The sequence below is a fragment of the Coenobita brevimanus genome, chromosome 22, assembly GCF_032717465.1.
Source record: "Coenobita brevimanus isolate Jiangsu-jjx chromosome 22, ASM3271746v2, whole genome shotgun sequence".
Lineage (NCBI taxonomy): Eukaryota > Metazoa > Arthropoda > Malacostraca > Decapoda > Coenobitidae > Coenobita > Coenobita brevimanus.
The window spans coordinates 32359690-32379093 of record NC_136975.1 but is presented as its reverse complement, the minus strand read 5'-3'; the positions used below and the strand labels follow the sequence as shown (position 1 = coordinate 32379093).

Genomic DNA, 19404 nt, shown 5'->3' with positions numbered 1-19404 from the left:
AGGCTCAGAGCACTTCGTGCACTGACAGACTTTCACCTGACGTCTGATGCAAATAACAGAATTGCAAAAATCATGTATTTAGTTTACATTAGATCTCTAATATATTATGTTGCCCCCCTTCTCACTCTAGTATCAAAATTACTGCTTGCATCGCTAGAAAGTGCTGAAAGAAGCATGAGTGTTATTTTGGCTATCCTCCCACGTAAAAATTCTTAACATTCAACAGGAACTCAACATTCCCAGTTTAGGTGAACGAGTCAGTGAAGTTAATGCCATCAAGAGCCATAAGATGATCAGACAGAACTGTGCGAACCCCTGCGCTGAAGCCCTGCAAGCCTTCTTATCAACAGGTTACATCCACCACAATGGATTGTGAAAACTCTAGCTGAAATAAAGTTGCACAATATTCATGAGCTTTTTACCTGCTCCATGACAAATATCCTCATCCAGTGTCATTGTACCCATCTTTCATCCTAAAAGGTTAATACTAGCTCGTCCTGTCAGGAGGAAAAATCTGAACCAACAGATAACTAGGCAACCAATCATGCGTTACCCCCAACATTGTATACTTGGTTCTGTCAACCAGCCGGCTAACATGGTCGTCAACCAGCCCACTGAGGCAGCTAGGAGTGCAGTAACTGTATCGCAGGGTGATGGTCTCAGGTATAAGAAAGTGGCCTACATTAACAACTGAACCTCCACATAACAAACTGAGGTGTGTGGTATACTTTTTGTACTTCTATGCGCAAGTATTCATAACCAGAACTCACATCCATATTATCACTGACTTTTGTCAATTATGTGTGCCCTTAACTCCTCACATCATTACTGTACTGTACTTTTGCCTGAAGCCTTGTATGGGATCTTGCTCATGTTGACCTCCACATGCATGACTAAGCTGAGGAGTTTGCTAAGGTCGTTACACAGAGCCAGTTGACTATGATTTCGGTACGTCAGTTAGTAGCTCGAACACAGTTATTAGTAGGGAGCAACAGTTTATCTTTTTCAGAGAGACGAAACAGCAAACTGGACACGAGCCAGTCTATTTATGATCACTATGATGTAAGAGGAGCCTCATAATTATAGATCACCAGAGTCAATAGACTCCTCCATGTTACTACTGTTGGGCATAGCTTAGGCTGTATCCCTGGCAAGAAACAGATCGCGTTAGTGCAGACACCAAATGTAAACAATGCAAGAGAAACCTTACACACACACACACACACACACACACACACACACACATATATATATTGTGACATTATCTACTGCAGTGTGAGAAGATACAGGAATATAGAGATCCTTTTATCACGGTATTTGAAGATATGTGTAAATACTTTACAAACGTTGATATTTTTGGGGAAATTGAGTAGGTATCCAGACTTTGCTTATTGTATGCGAAGCGCTATCACGCGGTGGACTCCTTAAAAATCTTAAGAGATTTCACGAACTCTTAAATGTTAAAAAAATTTTGTATAAGAAACATCTCATATTTCTGAGCAAGCAATCCAGACTTTGCTAGTTTAAGTGAAGTGTTGTCCTAAAACGGGTTCTGAGAATGCTTGATATTTCATAAATTTTATTATCTTACTTGTATATACTACTATAGCCTACACAATATTACTAATGCTGCTGTTCTGTTTGTATGCACAATACATAGTACATATACTGCACACACAAATAGGATAGTAGTAACATAATTAGCTATATCCTGATAAATAACTCTGTAGGCTATATGGAATAGGTCAAATAATGCGATATGCTAATCAAAGCATCTTGGGGTCCATGTAATAGTCCTATTATGTGGTTATGTAAGTGTTTAGCTTCCGGCCACAGAATGGGTATGGCCATAGAATAACGCTGATTAAATCAAACTCACTCTCCCCCCCCCCCAAACACACACATACACACACACACACAAAGAGAAAGAGAAAGAGATGTAACTCAAAAAAGTGCTGGAGATGGACACCTTCATGTGGTGGCACCGATATAGCCAAGCTCCAGAGCATTCCCGTTATACAAAAGTTCCTCAACACTTCTCCTATTCCCCGAAAGGAGGATGCTGGACTTGAAAAAAAAAAAAGCAATTCATCCTGCATGCCACCGGGTTCACGTCCAGAGCAGCCTTGGGACACAGCACGAGTAAAGCATGTAATATAGCCTATACAAAGACAAATCAAGAACACTAAATTTATCATTACATCTAGCAATTAAATCCCTTTTTTGTACATTTCATTTAAAATAGCGACCTGGCGCAATACTACCTCCAATAATAAAGCGATGCATAACTAATCCAGTTTTCAAAGGCCTGGTTTAATTAAGTGACAACACAGGGGAGCGGCCTGCCAATACCGGGTGTATATGATCAACAGGGCAGATATTATTTCACCACTGATATTTATAGTTGTACGGTCATTTCCCTCTCATTTTCAAAATTAGTCGTATTTCTGGTAGTAGCAGTAATAATCCTTTGTTTCTTCACGCCACACTGACACAGTAAGGTATATTTTTCGGTTTCAGTTTCATCATATCATCAGCGTCCATTTTGGTGAATGCTCTTTTTGTTGGTGAAACCTCTTTTTGTATTTTTTTTTCCAGATTTTTATAATGGTTTACAGGTTACTAACATAAAAATTTGCACTGTATTTTGTATATATACAGTTTCCTATAACCTAATCGAATCTGTTTCTTAATGATAAAATCAATACTAAGATAGTCCTACATAGCATACCGTAGTTCTATTCTCGTATCAGTTTATTTCACTCTTTTCCCCAGTCCATCCCTGTCCTTTTTTTTCCCGTAAATATTCACTCACTCTCTTCCCTAATCCACCCCTTTCCCCTCTTCTGTAAATATCTACTCTGTTCCCCAATCCACCCCTTTCCTCTCTTCTTCTGTAAATATTCACTCTGCTCCCCAATCCATCCTCCTGTAAATATCCACTCACTATTTTCCCCAATCCATCGCTTTCCCCTCTTCTCCTGTAAACATCCACTCAGCATACCATGATAACCGTGGAGTTAAAGAATGCGATCCATATTATGTACGAGCAACCACGGATAGCACTACAGTCTTTCCAGTGTTCTGCAAGAGAGATGTTTGGTTTATTGAACATCCTTCATCCAGTATGACAGCATTAGTACTGCTGTCACAAAAAGAAACTACACTCTACTAATGTAGTACAGAAATATTCAGAGAATCACGGTCCTTTAATGCAAGTGATGCGTTGACAGCTAGTGGAAAGACGGGTTATCTACCACTAAAATAGATGCTTAGTTCATAATTTGAAGAAAAAAAATAAAAGAAGCTGACGAGAGAGAGAGAGAGAGAGAGAGAGAGAGAGAGAGAGAGAGAGAGAGAGAGAGAGAGAGAGAGAGAGAGAGAGAGAGAGAGAGATCGTAAATTTTAATTGAGAATATAAAGAAATGGAAACAACTACACTGTACAAATATATTGGTCACCGTTCATGGGAATGCCAGATTGTTTTTATACAGAGGTCATAAACTTTCCAACAAATGCGTGAGAAAGTACGGCCTGACATACTGAGTACCGCCATAAAGCCATCAGAAAAAAGAATACAAAAAGCGGTGCCAAGGCACAGCAAATTCGTCCTCGTCAGCCATTTTAGTGCTGACATATAAATACAATCGGATATCTAGTCAAAGATGTCACATATCAAATTTGGAGTAAAGCGGGTGAAAATTGACAATATTATGCCCATTTGAAATTTCAGGCCCGGCCCACCTGACACTGACCCCCTATAGCTAACTAGGGGATGACCCCCTGATGTAATGAGACATGTCATAGGATGCAGATTTGAAAGATGCACCTTTACGTTTTGGTTTCATGTCGATATGACGAAACTGAAAGAAGTTATGGCGAATTTTTAAAAACTTTTTTTTTTCTTATACATTTTTTGGGCCAAGAGCCTAGGCCTTGGCCCAATTTGGCCCAAAATTTAACCAGGCGATTAGGTCATAGCCCATCATCCCTGTATTTCTAGTCAAAATCGTACCAGTAGTTTTTGCGTAAAGTTAAGACAGACAGACAGACAAACCGAATGAAAACAATACCCCTCCCCTAGCCCCTCCGGGGCTGGGACGGGTAAATAGCACTTGGAACAAAATCAGGAATACAAAACAAAATGTAACTTGAGGAGACTTGTAGACTTCATCGGTCTATCTTTGGAATCAGTAGGTAAGGTAGATATGACACCTACAGATGACACTGTACTATGAAAAGAAATATTACACAAGGATTATATAAATACGCCTCAAGACATAATGTAACTAAATGAGGAAGACCGATGAAGTGTCTCGCAGCAAACTGATGGCTAGTAATGATGTTACTTGAAGTGGCGGAAAGGCTTTACTTGCTCTAACAATTGAAAGTCTTGTGAGGAGGGATATGAATACATCAACAAGTGTTCCTCAAATCTCGGAAAAATACAAAAACTTTGCAAGAGGATATCAGAAAAGTCATGAGATAGAAGAAGAAGGAAGTAAGGCAACTACCTACACTGGTCACTGAGAATGGAATGGATAAACCTTTTGGCATTCCGAATACTGCAAAGTCCTTGATGTAACTACAAGTACTAAATTCCTGGCATACCTAAAACTGATCTAGGCACTGGGCACTTACTAGCAACTGCTGTGTCAGACATCCCCTGAATGGGCCGATCTGTGAACAAATTAAACACTCTTATTTCAATAAGATAGGGAATACTGGCAAAGGAAAGGGTGCTTCTATTCTGCTTAAAAAAAAAAAAAATGTATGTTGTGGCTAAACATATTTGAAATTATGCTAGAAGCAGTGAATGCAAAATCACTGCCAACATAACAAGTCTTAAAAATACAATGATCAAACAATTCCTGACATAATGACTGTTTCAACGAGTAACATTTTGAACAGTTTTATCAGATCCGAAAACAAGTAAAGATGTGGCGGACATTAAAACACCAAACCCAACCCGACAACTACAAGTAATGCGGTAACGACAGTGAACAGCTACAACCGTCGTTTGCCTGGACGATAAAAAAAAAAAAAAAAAAAAAAATCTTTTAAGTCCAACGGAGCTTCCCCGAGCTAGATGGATGATTAATACATTGTCCGTGGTGATGTGCAAGAGGTAGAAGACTATCAGTAGAACGTAAAAGTGAAAAGCTGATGCAAATTCATCAGGTTTTGACGGCCGGAACAATCCTTCAAAACTTGAAACATTCATTTAAAATTCATAGCTTTTCCTGCAAAATTCCCTCCCCTCCTTTTGTTCATCCTTATATACACACAGATAAATGAATAAGTTGGCTGACAGATACAGATAAATAGATATATGGCAATATTACAAATGACCCACGTGGGAAAGCAGATATCTTTGCTAGTACCTTTGCAAGAAACTCTACCATAGATGATACCCGCCAGAATGTCTCAGTACTGGAACTTGATTCTCCCGAAATTGCCCCACTTAATATACAGACAAGATTCGTAAAATCCTTCCAAGACAATTTACCTACCAACAAAGCTCCAGGCCCAGATGGAATTCCGGCAATTGTTTTGAAAAAGTGTTCCCCTGAACTTGCCTCTGTCCTAGCTAAATTATTCAGACTATGCATACGTACTTCTTTATTCCCAAATTCATGGAAAGAAGCCAATATCCACCCAGTTCCGAAGAAAGGAAGTTCGTCTGACCCCTCCAATTACAGACCAATAGCTGTCACATCTACTCTTGGTAAGGTATTTGAAACTTTAATTAATAAGCATATTGTTAAACATCTTGAATCCAACAACTTAATTAGTGATAGACAATACGGTTTTCGCCACGAAAGATCCACCATTGCCATACTCAATCTCTTAACTCATACCATCCATCAATCAATTGATCTTTTTGGAGAAACTCATGCAGTAGCTCTTGATATCTCTAAAGCTTTCGACAGAGTATGGCACCGTTCCCTGCTGTCCAAACTCCCTTGCTATGGACTAACCTCTTTTGTTCCTTTGATTTCTTCTTATCTTAGTGACAGGAAAATAAGAGTAAAAGTAGATGATGTATATTCGAATTTCCACTCAGTTAATGCCGGCGTGCCGCAGGGATCAGTTCTGGCGCCAACCCTATTGCTGGTTCATATTAATGATCTCTTATCTGTCACTCACAATCCCATTCACTCATATGCAGATGACTCAACACTACATAGTTCATTCACACTCAGACATCCATTTACAAAGTCTAATATCTCTACCTCTCAACTCAGTACAGCCATCTCCATAAATCAAGATCTATCTACAATCAGTGAATGGGGACAAAACAACCTTGTCTCTTTTAATGCTAGTAAAACTAAATATATACAGTTTACTAATAGACAGATATTACCAGATTCGTACATTACCTTCAGTGCTACTAATATTCCCATCTCCAAAAGTATTGAAATTCTTGGTGTCTCAATTAACAGTGCCCTCAGCTGGACCTCTCATGTCAGATCACTTGCTAAAACCGCCTCAAAGAAACTTGGATTATTGTACAGAGTCCGTAACTTCTTCGCCGATGAGCAGTTAGCTATAATTTATAAGAGTCATGTGCGCTCTCAGCTTGAATATTGCTCATCCTTGTGGAATGGCTGTGGAGAGGTTGCATTAAGACAACTAGACAAAATTCAGAATAAAGCTGTTAGAATCATTAACAACCCTGCCATTACATATAAACTACCTCCCCTGTAAGTAAGAAGGAATGTTGCCTCCCTTGCATTATTTTACAGATATTTTTTTGGCAAATGCTCAGACGAAGTTGCGTCCATGGTGCCACCTCTCCATGCCTTCCCTCGTGCTATACGGGCATCTGGTAGCGCTCATGACTGGAATGTCACTCAACCATATTGCAGAACTTCTGCCTATCAGATTTCTTTCATTCCCCGAACTGCATCTCTCTGGAACTCGCTTCCCCAGAGTTGTTTTCCTCCAAATTTCAACCTACAACTGTTCAAGTCTAACTGTTACAGATATTTTATGAACAGAGGACACCAGTAATCTGGTGTACGGATTATTTTTTTTTCCCCATTTGTTTTTCCTTCCTCCGTTCTGTTATTAAAAAAAAAAAAAAAAATACTGACATTAACATACAGATACACAGTGGGACGAAAGGAGCGAAAGAAGGGTACATAAAGTGAATGAATAACGAGGAAGGAATAAGAGATTAAGCCAAAGGAGGGGTCGTGAGAGATGGAGTGAGGGGAGCAGTCGTGATAGAATGAGAGAGAGGAAAGCTGAGAGATGGAATGGGTGCTGGGGGTCGTAAGAGGTGGGGGGAGGGGGTCGTGAGAGAGGCCCAGGAGAGAACTGCGTCTGTGAGGTGTTCCGCCTAAGGATCAGTGTGGGGGTGAAGGGCGGCAGGGTGGCATGGTAAGAGAGGAGGGGCTAGGGTGAAGGTTCTTAAGGGCTCACGTGGCGTATACACAATTACAGTATATATCAGTGTTTTTCTCTCTCTCTCTCTCTGCTCCTGAGGCGTGTATAGTCATAGTTCGCGCAGACTTCTCTCTCAAAAATAATCTACTGCAGTAGTCAAACCGCGTACTTTATTCTGGCTAACCCCAACCTGACAGGGGTCAAGAAGTTAGCGTTAAAAGCTATCTTTTTAAGAAAGAGAGGTCGAGTTGATAGAGGCCCAGGTCTCGTGTAGATACCGGTACTGTTCTCGTGATGTGCGTAGTAAATTTCATTTTTTGTTGTCCCCTCCCTCCCCCCCCCCCTCGCTCTCTCTCTCTAACTATTATTCGATATTTCGATCTGCACACTTCGTGTAATAAATCTCCTCACTATGAGGTAGAGTCAGGAATAAGAAGTTCACCTACTCTGCCATTGCGTCTGCTTCAATTTTGGGGCATGTTCGCCATTTTCCTTTGGTGTATAATTTCAAAGAGAATCATCTATGAACAAGGAAAAATAGCAATCCTGTCTCAGCTTATGTGTATTAGCCAGCAGAGAAGTGATAAGTAGGAGAGATGAAATATTCAGCGATCTTTTTTTCCTCCAGCTAAACATGCTCGAATCTACGAGGTAAACGAGTTGAGTACGATGCCAACCCAAACTCCCTTGTTAAACTCTCCAAAGCCAGCGAGGTGAGGAAATGTCTGTTCCCCGCCTAAAAGAAATATCCGGTCCTGATCTGGATGATGATGATAAAAATAAGATATACAGACTAGGAAGATGAAGAGTGAGGGTGGATTTGTGTGTGTGTGGTAGCATTATATTGTATAAATTGGCCTATACGTGTATGAAAATGAAGAACACGTTTCTAAATCAGCACCGGTGTATGTGCCTGTGTATTTATGTTTTCTCTTTGGCAGTGTACCTATCGTATGTAGATATGGCATATCTGTGTCTGTACATGAGGAGTTTAGTTTGCCAACGTGTCTGCATGTGTCAGCGCAGAAATGCTGACGTCAGTGCCACAGTATGAGTGTGTGTATTGGTGTGCGCAATGTGTTAAGTGTGTGCTCAGGTGTATACAAATGTATTTTTGCATCATGTATGTATGAATACTTGTATATATGAATGAATGAATGATTTATGTATGTGTGTATGTATGTATGTATAGGTTGTTCTGTATCCATGGATGTGTATGCGAGTATTTTTGCACAATGAATTTACGGAATGGCTATTCTGTAAGTAAGGAGGTGAGTACACAGGTATTTATACATAAAAGCGTGTGTGTGTGTGTGTGTGTGTGTGTTTATATATATATATATATATATATATATATATATATATATATATATATATATCATCATCTGGAGCTCCTTTCCCACCCTAGGGCAGGGTGATTCTCTCTCTCTCTCTCTCTCTCTCTCTAATTATATATATCCCTGTATGTATGTCAGGACGCTTGTGTGTGTGTGTGTGTGTGTGTGTGTGTGTGTGTGTGTCCCTACTCCCGAGGACACACACACACACACACACACACACACACACACACACAGCCTCACCTTCACATTTGACCAGGTGGTTGCGTCCGTCTCACTGTGGCGGTGCACTTTACACCTTTATTTTGGTTGTCTTTGTTCCTTACTGATTAACCCCGTCCTCGCCAAGGTGATGTCTGGATGCGGTTGTGTGTGTGTGTGTGTGTGTGTGTGTGTGTGTGTGTGTGTGTGTGTGTGTGTGTGTGTGTGTGTGTGTGTGTGTGTGTGTGTGTGTGTGTGTGTGTGTGTGTGTGTGTGTGTGTGTGTGTGTGTGTGTTCTTAATTATTCTTACCTAATTGTATCTTTACATGAAAGACTCAAGCTCGTACTGTCCCGTGTCTTAAAACATTTTCATCATACATCCTAAATTTATGAAGTGTTTTGGCACCCTGTTTCATTCGGTAGTGCATTCCACTGATCAGCTGTTCTATTTGGGAAGCTAAATTTCCTTGCGTCTTTATCGCCTCCCTTTTTATGCAGTTTTTTGCATTGTCCTCTTGCTGATGCTTCCCCATAGGTTATATATTCATTTATGTATTTTCTCCTTCCCTGATATGTATTTATATAGCATAATCATGTCTCCTCTTTTCCTTCTCTCCTGTAGTGTTGGCAGATTCAGTTTTTCTAGTCGTTCTTCGTAGCTTAGATCCCTTAAGCTTGGTATCCGTCTTGAAGCGGCCCTTTGAACTTTTTCAATCTTATCTACGTGTTCTTTGAGATGAGGACTCCAGACTACTGATGCATATTCCAGCGTTGGTCTGATGAATGATGTTATTATCTTTCTCAGCATGTATTCATTTATGTATGTGAATGCCATTCTCATATTTGCAATTCCGTACCTTCTCACTGATGCGGTCAGCCAGAGATAGTCTGATAAAAAAAAAAAAAAAAAATGGTTTTACGCCTGGCATCCCCGATGGGCTAAGGTGTTGCCCCTGGGTAAAGGACTTTTGGACTGGAACATGTAGCATTTTATGACCGGATGCCCTTCCTGATGTCTACCAATGACCCTTGGGTGGATTCGATCCTCCGACCCTTCGGTCAGAGCGGAGCGCTCTAACCCACTGAGCCACGGCTGCTTAAATAATTTGGTTATACGCCTGGTATCCCTGAAGGGCAAAGGCGCTGCCCCTGGGTAGAGGACTTTTGGACTGGAGCGTGTAGCATTTTATGACCGGATGCCCTTCCTGATGTCTACCAATGACCCTTGTGTGGATTCGATCCTCCGACCCTTCGGTCAGTGCGGAGTGCTCTAACCTACTGAGCCACGGCTGCTACTGATAATCACACCTAGGTCCTTCTCTCTTTCTGATATGTGTAGGGTTTTACTTCCTAACTTACAATCCCAATCTGGTTTTTTCCCACTTTTACCAAACTTGATAACATGACACTTGTTCACACTGAATTTCATTTGCCATGTACTACTCCATTCATGAAGTTTATTTAATTCTTCTTGTAGCTCTTTGCAAGTGTCTGTGTTAGTAATTCTCCTTTGTATTTTTGCATCATCAGCAAACATATTTAGATAGCTTTCATTTCCAGTGTTATGATCTGTGTCACTTATATATACTAAAGACATAATTGGTGCCAGCATTGAGCCCTGTGGAATTCCGCTAGTCACTTCCCTCTATGATGAGTAATTTCCTCCTAGTACTGTTCTCATTTCCCATTTTCTGATAAAATCTTGCATCCAACAGCACAGTTTGCCTCGAATTCCTCCTTGATGGTACAGTCAAGGCCCATAGAACCTTGGGCCTTGGGTACAGTGTCCATAAAAGTCTTTGGTGCAGTACTCTGTCAAATGCTTTCTTGAAATCTAGATAGATACTGTCCACCCACCCTTCTCTTTCCTGTAATGTTTCTGCAACTCTGTCATAGTAGCTTACTAGATTAGTAACACATGATTTTCCCTTTCTGAAACCAAATAGCTTTTCTGTTATTATATTGTGTTCTTCTCGATGGTTTACCCAAACTTTACTTATCAGTTTTTCCAGTACGTTTACCCAAACTTTGCTTATCAGTTTTTCCAGTACCTTACAACACTGGTTAGTGATACTGGTCGGTAGTTAGGTGGATTTTGTCTATTCCCTTTCTTGAAAAAGGGAACAATGTTTGCTTTCTTCCAAATATCAGGTAGTTTATCTTGACCCAAGGATTCCCTAAATATTAAAGATAATGGTCTACTTAACACCTTTGCACATTCATGTAGCACCCAACACGAAATTTCGTCAGGGCCATGTGCTTTTCCTTTGTCTAATTTGCGTAACGCCTGCTGTATTTCTTTTTCTGATATTTGTACATCTGGTAATATGTTTGGGCATGCATGTTCCATATCATCCCCCTCAAAATTATTTTCTTCTGTAAACACTGACTGGAAATTCTTATTGAGTACTTCACAAATGTCTTTCTTTTGTGTACAGATGATCCCTTCATCGGTAATGGATTGTGTTTTATCTTTTACTTTTGTTCTGCTTCGGATATAGCTGTAAAATAGCTTCGGTTGATCAATACTTCTATTTATGATGTCCTCCTCAAACTGTTTTGGGGCTTCTCTCCTTATTCTTGTGTGTGTGTGGGGGGGTGGACGTGCCGTTGTGTATGGGCTGTACCGCTGTGTCTTGGAGGTGGTAGTGTACCCCCTGATACGTCTGTCATCGGGATGAAAGGGAGAGGGGAATGGGGGTTGGGTTAGGGGGAGGGATGATATCCTGTGGCTCCCACTGACATTTGTCCTCCTTGTCCTGTCCACCTTCACTCTCTAACTAACCTCAGGTACAGTGTGTGTGTGTGTGTGTGTGTGTGTGTGTGTGTGTGTGTGTGTGTGTGTGTGTGTGTGTGTGTGTGTGTGTGTTCTTAACTTACCTAATTGTTCTTACCTACTTGTATCTTTACAGGAATGAGTCAAGCTCGTACTGTCCCGAGTTTTGAACTATTTTTATCACGTCTTCAAATTATTAATTTTTTGGCACACAAGTACTTCATTCAGCAGTGCATTCCACTGATCAACTGCTTTATTTGGGAAACTGAATTTCCTTACGTCTTTATCACCACTTTTCTTGTACAGTTTTCTACAGTGTCCTCTTCATGTTGCTTCCCCATCGGTTATATACTCATTTACACTCATTTACGTCTATTTTCTCCTGTGATGCATTTACATAATATATTCATGTCTCCTCTTTTCCTTCTGTTCTGTAATGTTGGTAGGTTTAATTTTTGGACTCTTTCTTCATTGCTTAGGTCCCTTAAGCTTGGTACCCATCTTGTAACGGCCCTTTGTACCTTCTCAATCTTATCTGTGTTTTGAGATGCGGATTCCAGACTGCTGATGTATACTCCAAAGTTGGTCTGATGAAAGATATTATTATCTTTCTCAGCACGTCTTTATTTTTATATGTGAATGCTACCCTCATATGAGCAAGCAGTGTGTACAGTGAGCAACAGTAGTCGTGTCCGAAGATTAAATGTAACTCGTGAAACATTATGAACCGTCCGTATGACAGACGGCGGGATGTACCAGACGCTTAGCCCGTTAGCTTGTATTTTCACCAAATTTCACGACACGATTATTGTTGCTTACTGTACATGTTCCTTACATTTTCATTTATGTGGTCAGTCGGTGATAGTCTGTTACTGATAATCACTCCTAAATCCTTTTCACTTTCTGAAGTGTGTAGAGTTGAACTTCCTAACTTTTAGTCCCAGTCTAGTCTTTTTTTCACTTTTACCAAATTTTATTGCATGACATTTGTCTACACTGAATTCCATTTGCCATCTATTGCTCCATTCACGAAGCTTATTTTCTTCCTCTTTTAGCTCTATCCAAGAGTTTGTGTTTGTAATTTCCCTTCGTATTTTTGCATCATCAGCAAACATATTTAGGTAGCTTCCATTTCCAGTGTTGCTGTGTATGTCATTTACATGTACTAAAAACATAATTGGTGCCAGCACCGAGCCCTGTGGAACTCCACTTGTCACTTCTCCCTATGATGAGTAATTTCCCCTAAGCATTGTTCTCGTTTCACTTTTACTGAGAAAATATTGCATCCAATCGTACAGATTACCTTGGACTCCTCCTTGATTGTACAGTTTCCATAAGAGTCTTTTGTGTGGTACTCTGTCAAATGCCATCCTGAAATCCAAATATATGCTGTCTACCAAGCCATCTCTTTTCTGTATTATTTCTACAACTCTGTCATAGTAATTTAAGATAGTAATATATGATTTTCCGTTTTTAAAAGTAAACTGTCTTTCTGTCATCATACTGTGTTTTTCCAGGTGATTTACCCAAATTCTTCGTATCAGTTTTTCTAACATCTTGCTTAAGATAACAATGGTCGGTAAGCATGTGGATTTTGTATATTTCCTTTATTGAAAAGGGGCACAATGTGTGTGTGTGTGTGTGTGTGTGTGTGTGTGTGTGTGTGTGTGTGTGTGTGTGTGTGTGTGTGTGTGTGTGTGTGTGTGTGTGTGTGTGTGTGTGTGTGTGTGTGTGTGTGGGTGGGTGGGTGGGTGGGTGGGTGTTAACTCTGGGGGATATCCACGGACAGCAGGCAGCCATCAAGTTTCACGAAGGTAACTGCTGAGGCCTGCGTCCGCAAAACAATCATGATTACATCCTCATGCATCGATACTGACGTCAACAATCCATTCACAATATATACAAGAATGAAATACCTAAGTCAAAGAATAGATATGACCTGTTTTTTCTGGCTGGCCCCTTGTGTATTGAAACATTCTGTGGGGAAAAAATCTCAAACCATCTCTCCCCTTAGTGTCACTAAAGCAGCCCCAGATCATAACATGGTCTGTTACCTTACAGAATTGAGCCACTCCTGCAACATGAATACTGTCCTGGTTGCTGAAATTCGATTAGCCATAATTATGAGGAAGGAATAGGTCTCCATTGTTTTATTAGCCAAATCAACCCTCCATTCTCAGTACATTTGGCCATCAGCAGAACTGAAAGAGCTTGGGATATTTGTCTTATTGGAACAATCGTTCATCTACTACAATACACTAGTTGGTGTTGATGTGGCACACCTTCACTGTTATTTTTTTTTTTCCAATCCGATTTAGACCATACTTAATGGAACAGTTTAAGGTAAGACAAACATAAAGGAATCAGTTTTGAGACCAATCATCAATGGTCAAGGTCACAGGTCAAGATCATAGTTTGACCTGTGATCTGAGTGCATACAAAGTAACAAAAAAAAAAAAAAAAAAAAAATCTAATTTCAACCAAACTTGGTGGAAGGCTGAGGGTCAAACATGAAGTTGACTTATAGTTTTGAGAACAAGTCAAAGGTCTAGGTCACAAGGCAAGGGCAATTTACACAGTTTTAATCCAACTCAGACCAAATTTTGTTGAGGGGTTCAGGGCAAGGCAACAATAAAGGAATCCGTTCTTGAAAGCAATCAGTGAAATGCCAAGGTTACAGAGAAAGGTCAAAGTTCACAGTCACATATTGCAAGATCAGCTTCAACAGTTCCAATCTGATGTAGAATAAGCCTTATGGGAGGGTTGATGGTAAAGCAGGAATGAAGTCAAAGTTCACAGTCACATGGCAAGGTCAGCTTCAACAATTCCAAACTGACTTAGACTAAACTTTGTGGGAGGGCTCATGGTAAAGCAGGGATGAAAGGATTCTATTTTGAGAGTAATCCACAGAAGGTCAAGGTCGCATGGCATGGTCAATGCGTGGTTCTATGTAATAGTATACAGTTCTGACTCGACCTGGATCAAACTTGAAGGACTGAAGGTCAGCCATGGATAATGAAACCTTATTCTGAGAACAATAGGTCAAATGCCAAGGTCAGTTCAAACAGTTTTGATCCAATTTAGACCAAAGTTAGTGAAAATGTTACGGGCCAGGCAAGAAAGAAGCAATTCGATTTTTAAAGTAATCGGCTGTAGGGTCAAGGTCACAGGGTAAAGTTAAATATTCAGCCCAAAGACCACCACTGGGGACAGGTGTTGCACTCTCAGTGCTCCTTGTTCTTCATGAGTCTCTCATTTGTCTTTTCACTTTCATGTAAACCTATACTTTGTGGTAGGTGGGGGCGCTAATCATCCACTCACTCGATGTAGTGCTGTTCTCGGGTGTCTGCCCTTTCCTTTCCTCCTTTCCTTCCTTCCTCTTCTGTCTCTCTTTACTTCATTCTTTCCTCTTCTGCCTATGGGTGACGTTAAGCTCACTCTTCTGTCTTTCTTTCCTTCATTCTTTCCTCTTCCTTCTGCCTATGGGTGACTCTACACTGAGTGACGAGCCAAATGGTTTCCTGTACACCTGGAAACCATTTACTATGCTGGGTAGTAACCACATAACCCAATTAAGGCACCTTGTGGTTTAGTGGGTAATTATGGTGCTCCAATCAGACTGAGCCGGTGCAGGTTAATATCCAAGGGGTGGTTGGGGTTTATTGCTCACATAATGCCACTCAGGGATGAGTGAGGCGGGTCACTTTTATCTTAAATGTCAGGACCAACTTGCCTAGCCTCGGGCTCCTATGCTCCTCATGGGGCAACATAGGATTGGATGATGGATGGTAAACTATGTACAGTATGAATTATCATTACCTTGAATTAATCTTCAAGTCCTCCTGACACTCATGATCCCTTTTCTCCCTCAGGCATGATGACGATACCAGCGATGACGAGACGGGCCAGGGGAGGAATGGGGCTGGTATGGGGGAACCTGCCTCTCCTGCTTCTGTTACTACTCTTGGCCTACCTCGGACCCCCTCTCACTGCATCCCAGTCATCTCCATCACTTGTCAGTCACTATCAGGTTTAAGCCATAATTATCAACATGAACATGATCACCTGTGTCATTATCATAAGCAAAACAGTTATCCATTAATTATTTCATTTGTTCAAAATACAGTAATCCCTCAATTATCCAACATAACTGAGCCATGCGTACATTCGGATATGGACGACGTCCAGATATGGAGCAATACCATTCAAACCCTTCCTATATGTACAGTACCCATCCTAATTTTGGTGGTGTTCTTTGGTCTTTCAGTTGTAATGGGGTACATAAATGCCCGTGTTGCTTAGAGGCAAAGTGGGGGGATCCTCCCTTTGGCTCAGTGGTAACATGCACGCATATCAAGTGTAAGGGCCTGGGATCGAATCTCAGCCAGACCAGTGATTAATCTATCAAGTTTCATTTCGGCTGATACATTGGCTGGCAGCGGTGTGGGATGTGAGGCGAGGCTTGGAGGGCAATGATGTTCATTTGGTGGCAGCATCGTAGTCCTTACATCCCAGGGATGAGCTGTTCGGTGCGGTCCATAGCATACCCCGGTGGTGGCCTCAGATGCTACGCTACCATGTGTTCGAAAATGACCAAATTAATCACCAGGGGGAGAAAAGATTTTTTTTTTTATGCTAGGAAGAAGGAACCAAAGGCCATGGGCCCACAATAACTGTTCCCTCCAAGAGAAAAACAAAATACAAGAGAGAGCCAAATTCAAGATCCGATCATTTCGAGATGCCTGGACACACTGCGTTTGAAAGACTGGAGATCACAGTTAGCAGGAAATACAGACAGAGGGAAACAGTTCCAGAGTTGACCTGTTACATAAATGATGGACTGGGAGTAACAGTTAACTCTTGCATTAGACAGCTGGACAGAAAAGGGATGAGAGTTTGCTGCTAGACGGGTGCTAGGCCCCCGTCGCAGAGGTGGAGGAATGCAAGCAGACACATCAGAGGAGCAGTGACCATTGATAGCGATAGAAAAGAGATTAAGATACAACAGTGTGGTGAAGAGACAGAGGTTGAAGGGAGCCAGTAAGAGGAGGAGAGTTAATGAGATGAAAAGCCTTTGACTCCACCCTATTGAGAAGAGCTGCATGTGGGGAGCCTCCCCACACATGAGAGTTGTACTCTACACAGGGGTGGATAAAATCCGAGTATAGAGTCAACAATTGTGCAGGGGTAAAGAAGGAACGGAGTCGGCTTAGCACACCTAATCTCTTGGAAGCAGATTTTACAAGAGATGTAACATGATCTTTCCAAGATAAGTCCCGTGTGAATGAAACCCCAAGCATGTTCAAGGATGATGCAGGATTAAGCTGAAGATTATTAAACATTAGTGGGTACACCTGTGGATATTTTGTATGGTTGATAAGTGTAAGAAATGAGTCTTTGATGCATTAAAAACAACAAGATTATTTTTACCCCAGTCAGAGATCGAGCCAAGCCAGACATTAGGAGTGTCATAGCCTCATCCCTTGTTTGTTGAAGTAAGTGCTCAGATGGATGCTACGGGAACTGAATGGAAAGGTGAAGGATGGAATCATCAGCATATGAGTGGATAGGGTTAGATGTACAGCTTAGAAGGTCATTGATGAATAAAAGGAAGAGCGTTGGTGATAGGACAGAGCCCAGAGGAACACCACTGTTGATAGGTCTAAGAGATGAACGATGACCGTCTACAACAGCAGCTATAGAACGACCAGAAAGGAAGCTAGAGATGAAGGCACAGATAGAAGGATAGAAACCGTGGGAGGGCAGTTTGGAAAAAAAGGATTTATGCCAGACTCGATCGAAAGCTTTTGAGATGTCAAGTGCAATGGCAAAGCTTTCACCAAAGTCCTGAGAGGAGGATGACCAGGAGTCTGAAAGGTAGGTGAAAAGATCACCAGTGGAGCGTCCCTGACGGAACCCATACTGTCAGTCGGAAAGAAGGTTGTGATAGGAAAGATGCTTTAAAATTTTCCTATTAAGAACTGACTCAAAAACTTTTGAGATATAGTATGTTAAAGCAATTGGATGAGAGTTAGAGGGTTGGGAATGGTCACCCTTCTTTGGGACTGGCTGAATGAGAGCAAACTTCCAGCTAGAAGGAAAGGTACAAGTTGACAGACAAAGGCGAAAGTGTTTACCTAGACAGGGTGTAAACACAGAAGCACAGTTCTGGAGGACAACAGGAGGGACTCCATCAGGCCCATATGCCTTGTTTGTATTGAGGCCTGTGATGGCAGAAAATACATCAGCTGAAGAAATTTTAATGTCAACCATGAGGAAGTCAGCGTGGGAAGTGATGGAGGAACAGCACCGGAATAGTCTAAGGTGGAATTGGAGGAGAAAGTCTGAGCGAAGAGATCTGCTTTATCAGTAGAAGAAATAGCTACAGAACCATCAAAGTAGAAAAGAGGAGGGAAGGATGATGAGGTAAAGTTGTTAGAAAGATTTTTGGCAAGGTGCCAGAAGGAGCAGGAAGAATTCCAGTTGGAGAGTTGTGAGCATTTATTATGGATCAAATTATTTTTAGGAGAGCGAAGAACAGACTTAGCATGATTCCGGGCAGAAACGTTAAAAAGATGTGGTTCAGGGATGGGTTGGCTCTGGTACCTTTTATAGGCCCTCTCCTTGTTGCGGACAGCATTAGAACAAGCGTAATCAAACCAAGGCATTCTTGCATTAGTCAAAGGATGTGAGAAAGGAATGTATGCTTCCATGCCCGAGAGAATAACCTCTGTAATGCGCAAGACACACTCAGATGGCTCTCAGCCATAGAAGCAATAATCATTCCAGGGAAAATCAAAGAAGTACTGCCTGAGGGCCTCCCAACCTGCTGCTCCAAAGTGCCACAACCGACATTTCTTTGGAGGGTCCACAGGCCGTACCAGAGCAATAGGACAGGTTAAGGTGATAAGGTTGTGATCGGAGGAGCCCAACAGGGAGAAAAGATTAACAGTGTAAGCTGAAGGATTAGTTGTAAGGAAAAAGTCAAGTATGTTGGAGCTCTCGCCAAGGCAGTCAGGGATACGGGTAGGGTGCTGTACAAGCTGCTCTAGGTCATTAAGGATAGAAAAGATGAAGGCTTGTTCACCAGGCGGATCAGTGAAAGAAGAGGAGAGCCAAAGGTCGTGGTGAACATTTAAATCTCCTAGAATGGAGATTTCAGGGAAAGGAGAAATGGATAGAATGTGTTCCATCGTAGAAGTAAGATAGTCAAAGAATTTTTGATAGTCAGCAGAATTAGGGGGACAAGAAAACAGCGCAGATATATATATATAGTCAGAGAATGACAGGGAAGCCGAAGCCAGAGTGTAGAAAATTCAGAAGAATCAAGTTCAGCAACATGAGAGCAAGATAAGTCGTATTGTATATATACACAACAGCCACCTTTGGCTTTGAAATGAGTATAGAGAAAGTAGGAGGATACAAAAAAGGGTTTGCTGTCTGTTGCCTCAGACAGGTGAGTCTCAGTTGGGAAAAGAAGGTGAGGTTTAGAGGAGGAGAGGTGGTGCTCAACAAAGTGAAAGTTAGAGGAAAGGCAGCAAATGTTGCAGAAATGAAGAAGAAGTGAGTCAGACAGTGGTTCCAGGCAGCTCAAGTCGTCACCGGGAGAGGGGTGGAAGGTGGAGGCATTCAAGGTCCCCCCCTCTGGGGACTCCGTGGCTGTGTGATGAGAGGCCATAATTTGTTACTGAATT

At 41.4% G+C, this 19404-nt stretch overlaps 1 protein-coding gene across 1 annotated transcript in view; it reads left to right on the top strand.

Moving 5' to 3' along the window:
* LOC145392458 (uncharacterized) overlaps nt 1-19404 on the top strand; it is a 164378-nt gene that overhangs the window by 47618 nt on the left and 97356 nt on the right. Inside the window, exon 2 of the mRNA XM_080266858.1 lies at nt 15583-15725. Within this exon, the coding sequence (XP_080122984.1) occupies nt 15585-15725 (141 nt within the window). The 5' untranslated portion in view covers nt 15583-15584. The remainder of the gene's footprint in view (nt 1-15582; nt 15726-19404) is intronic.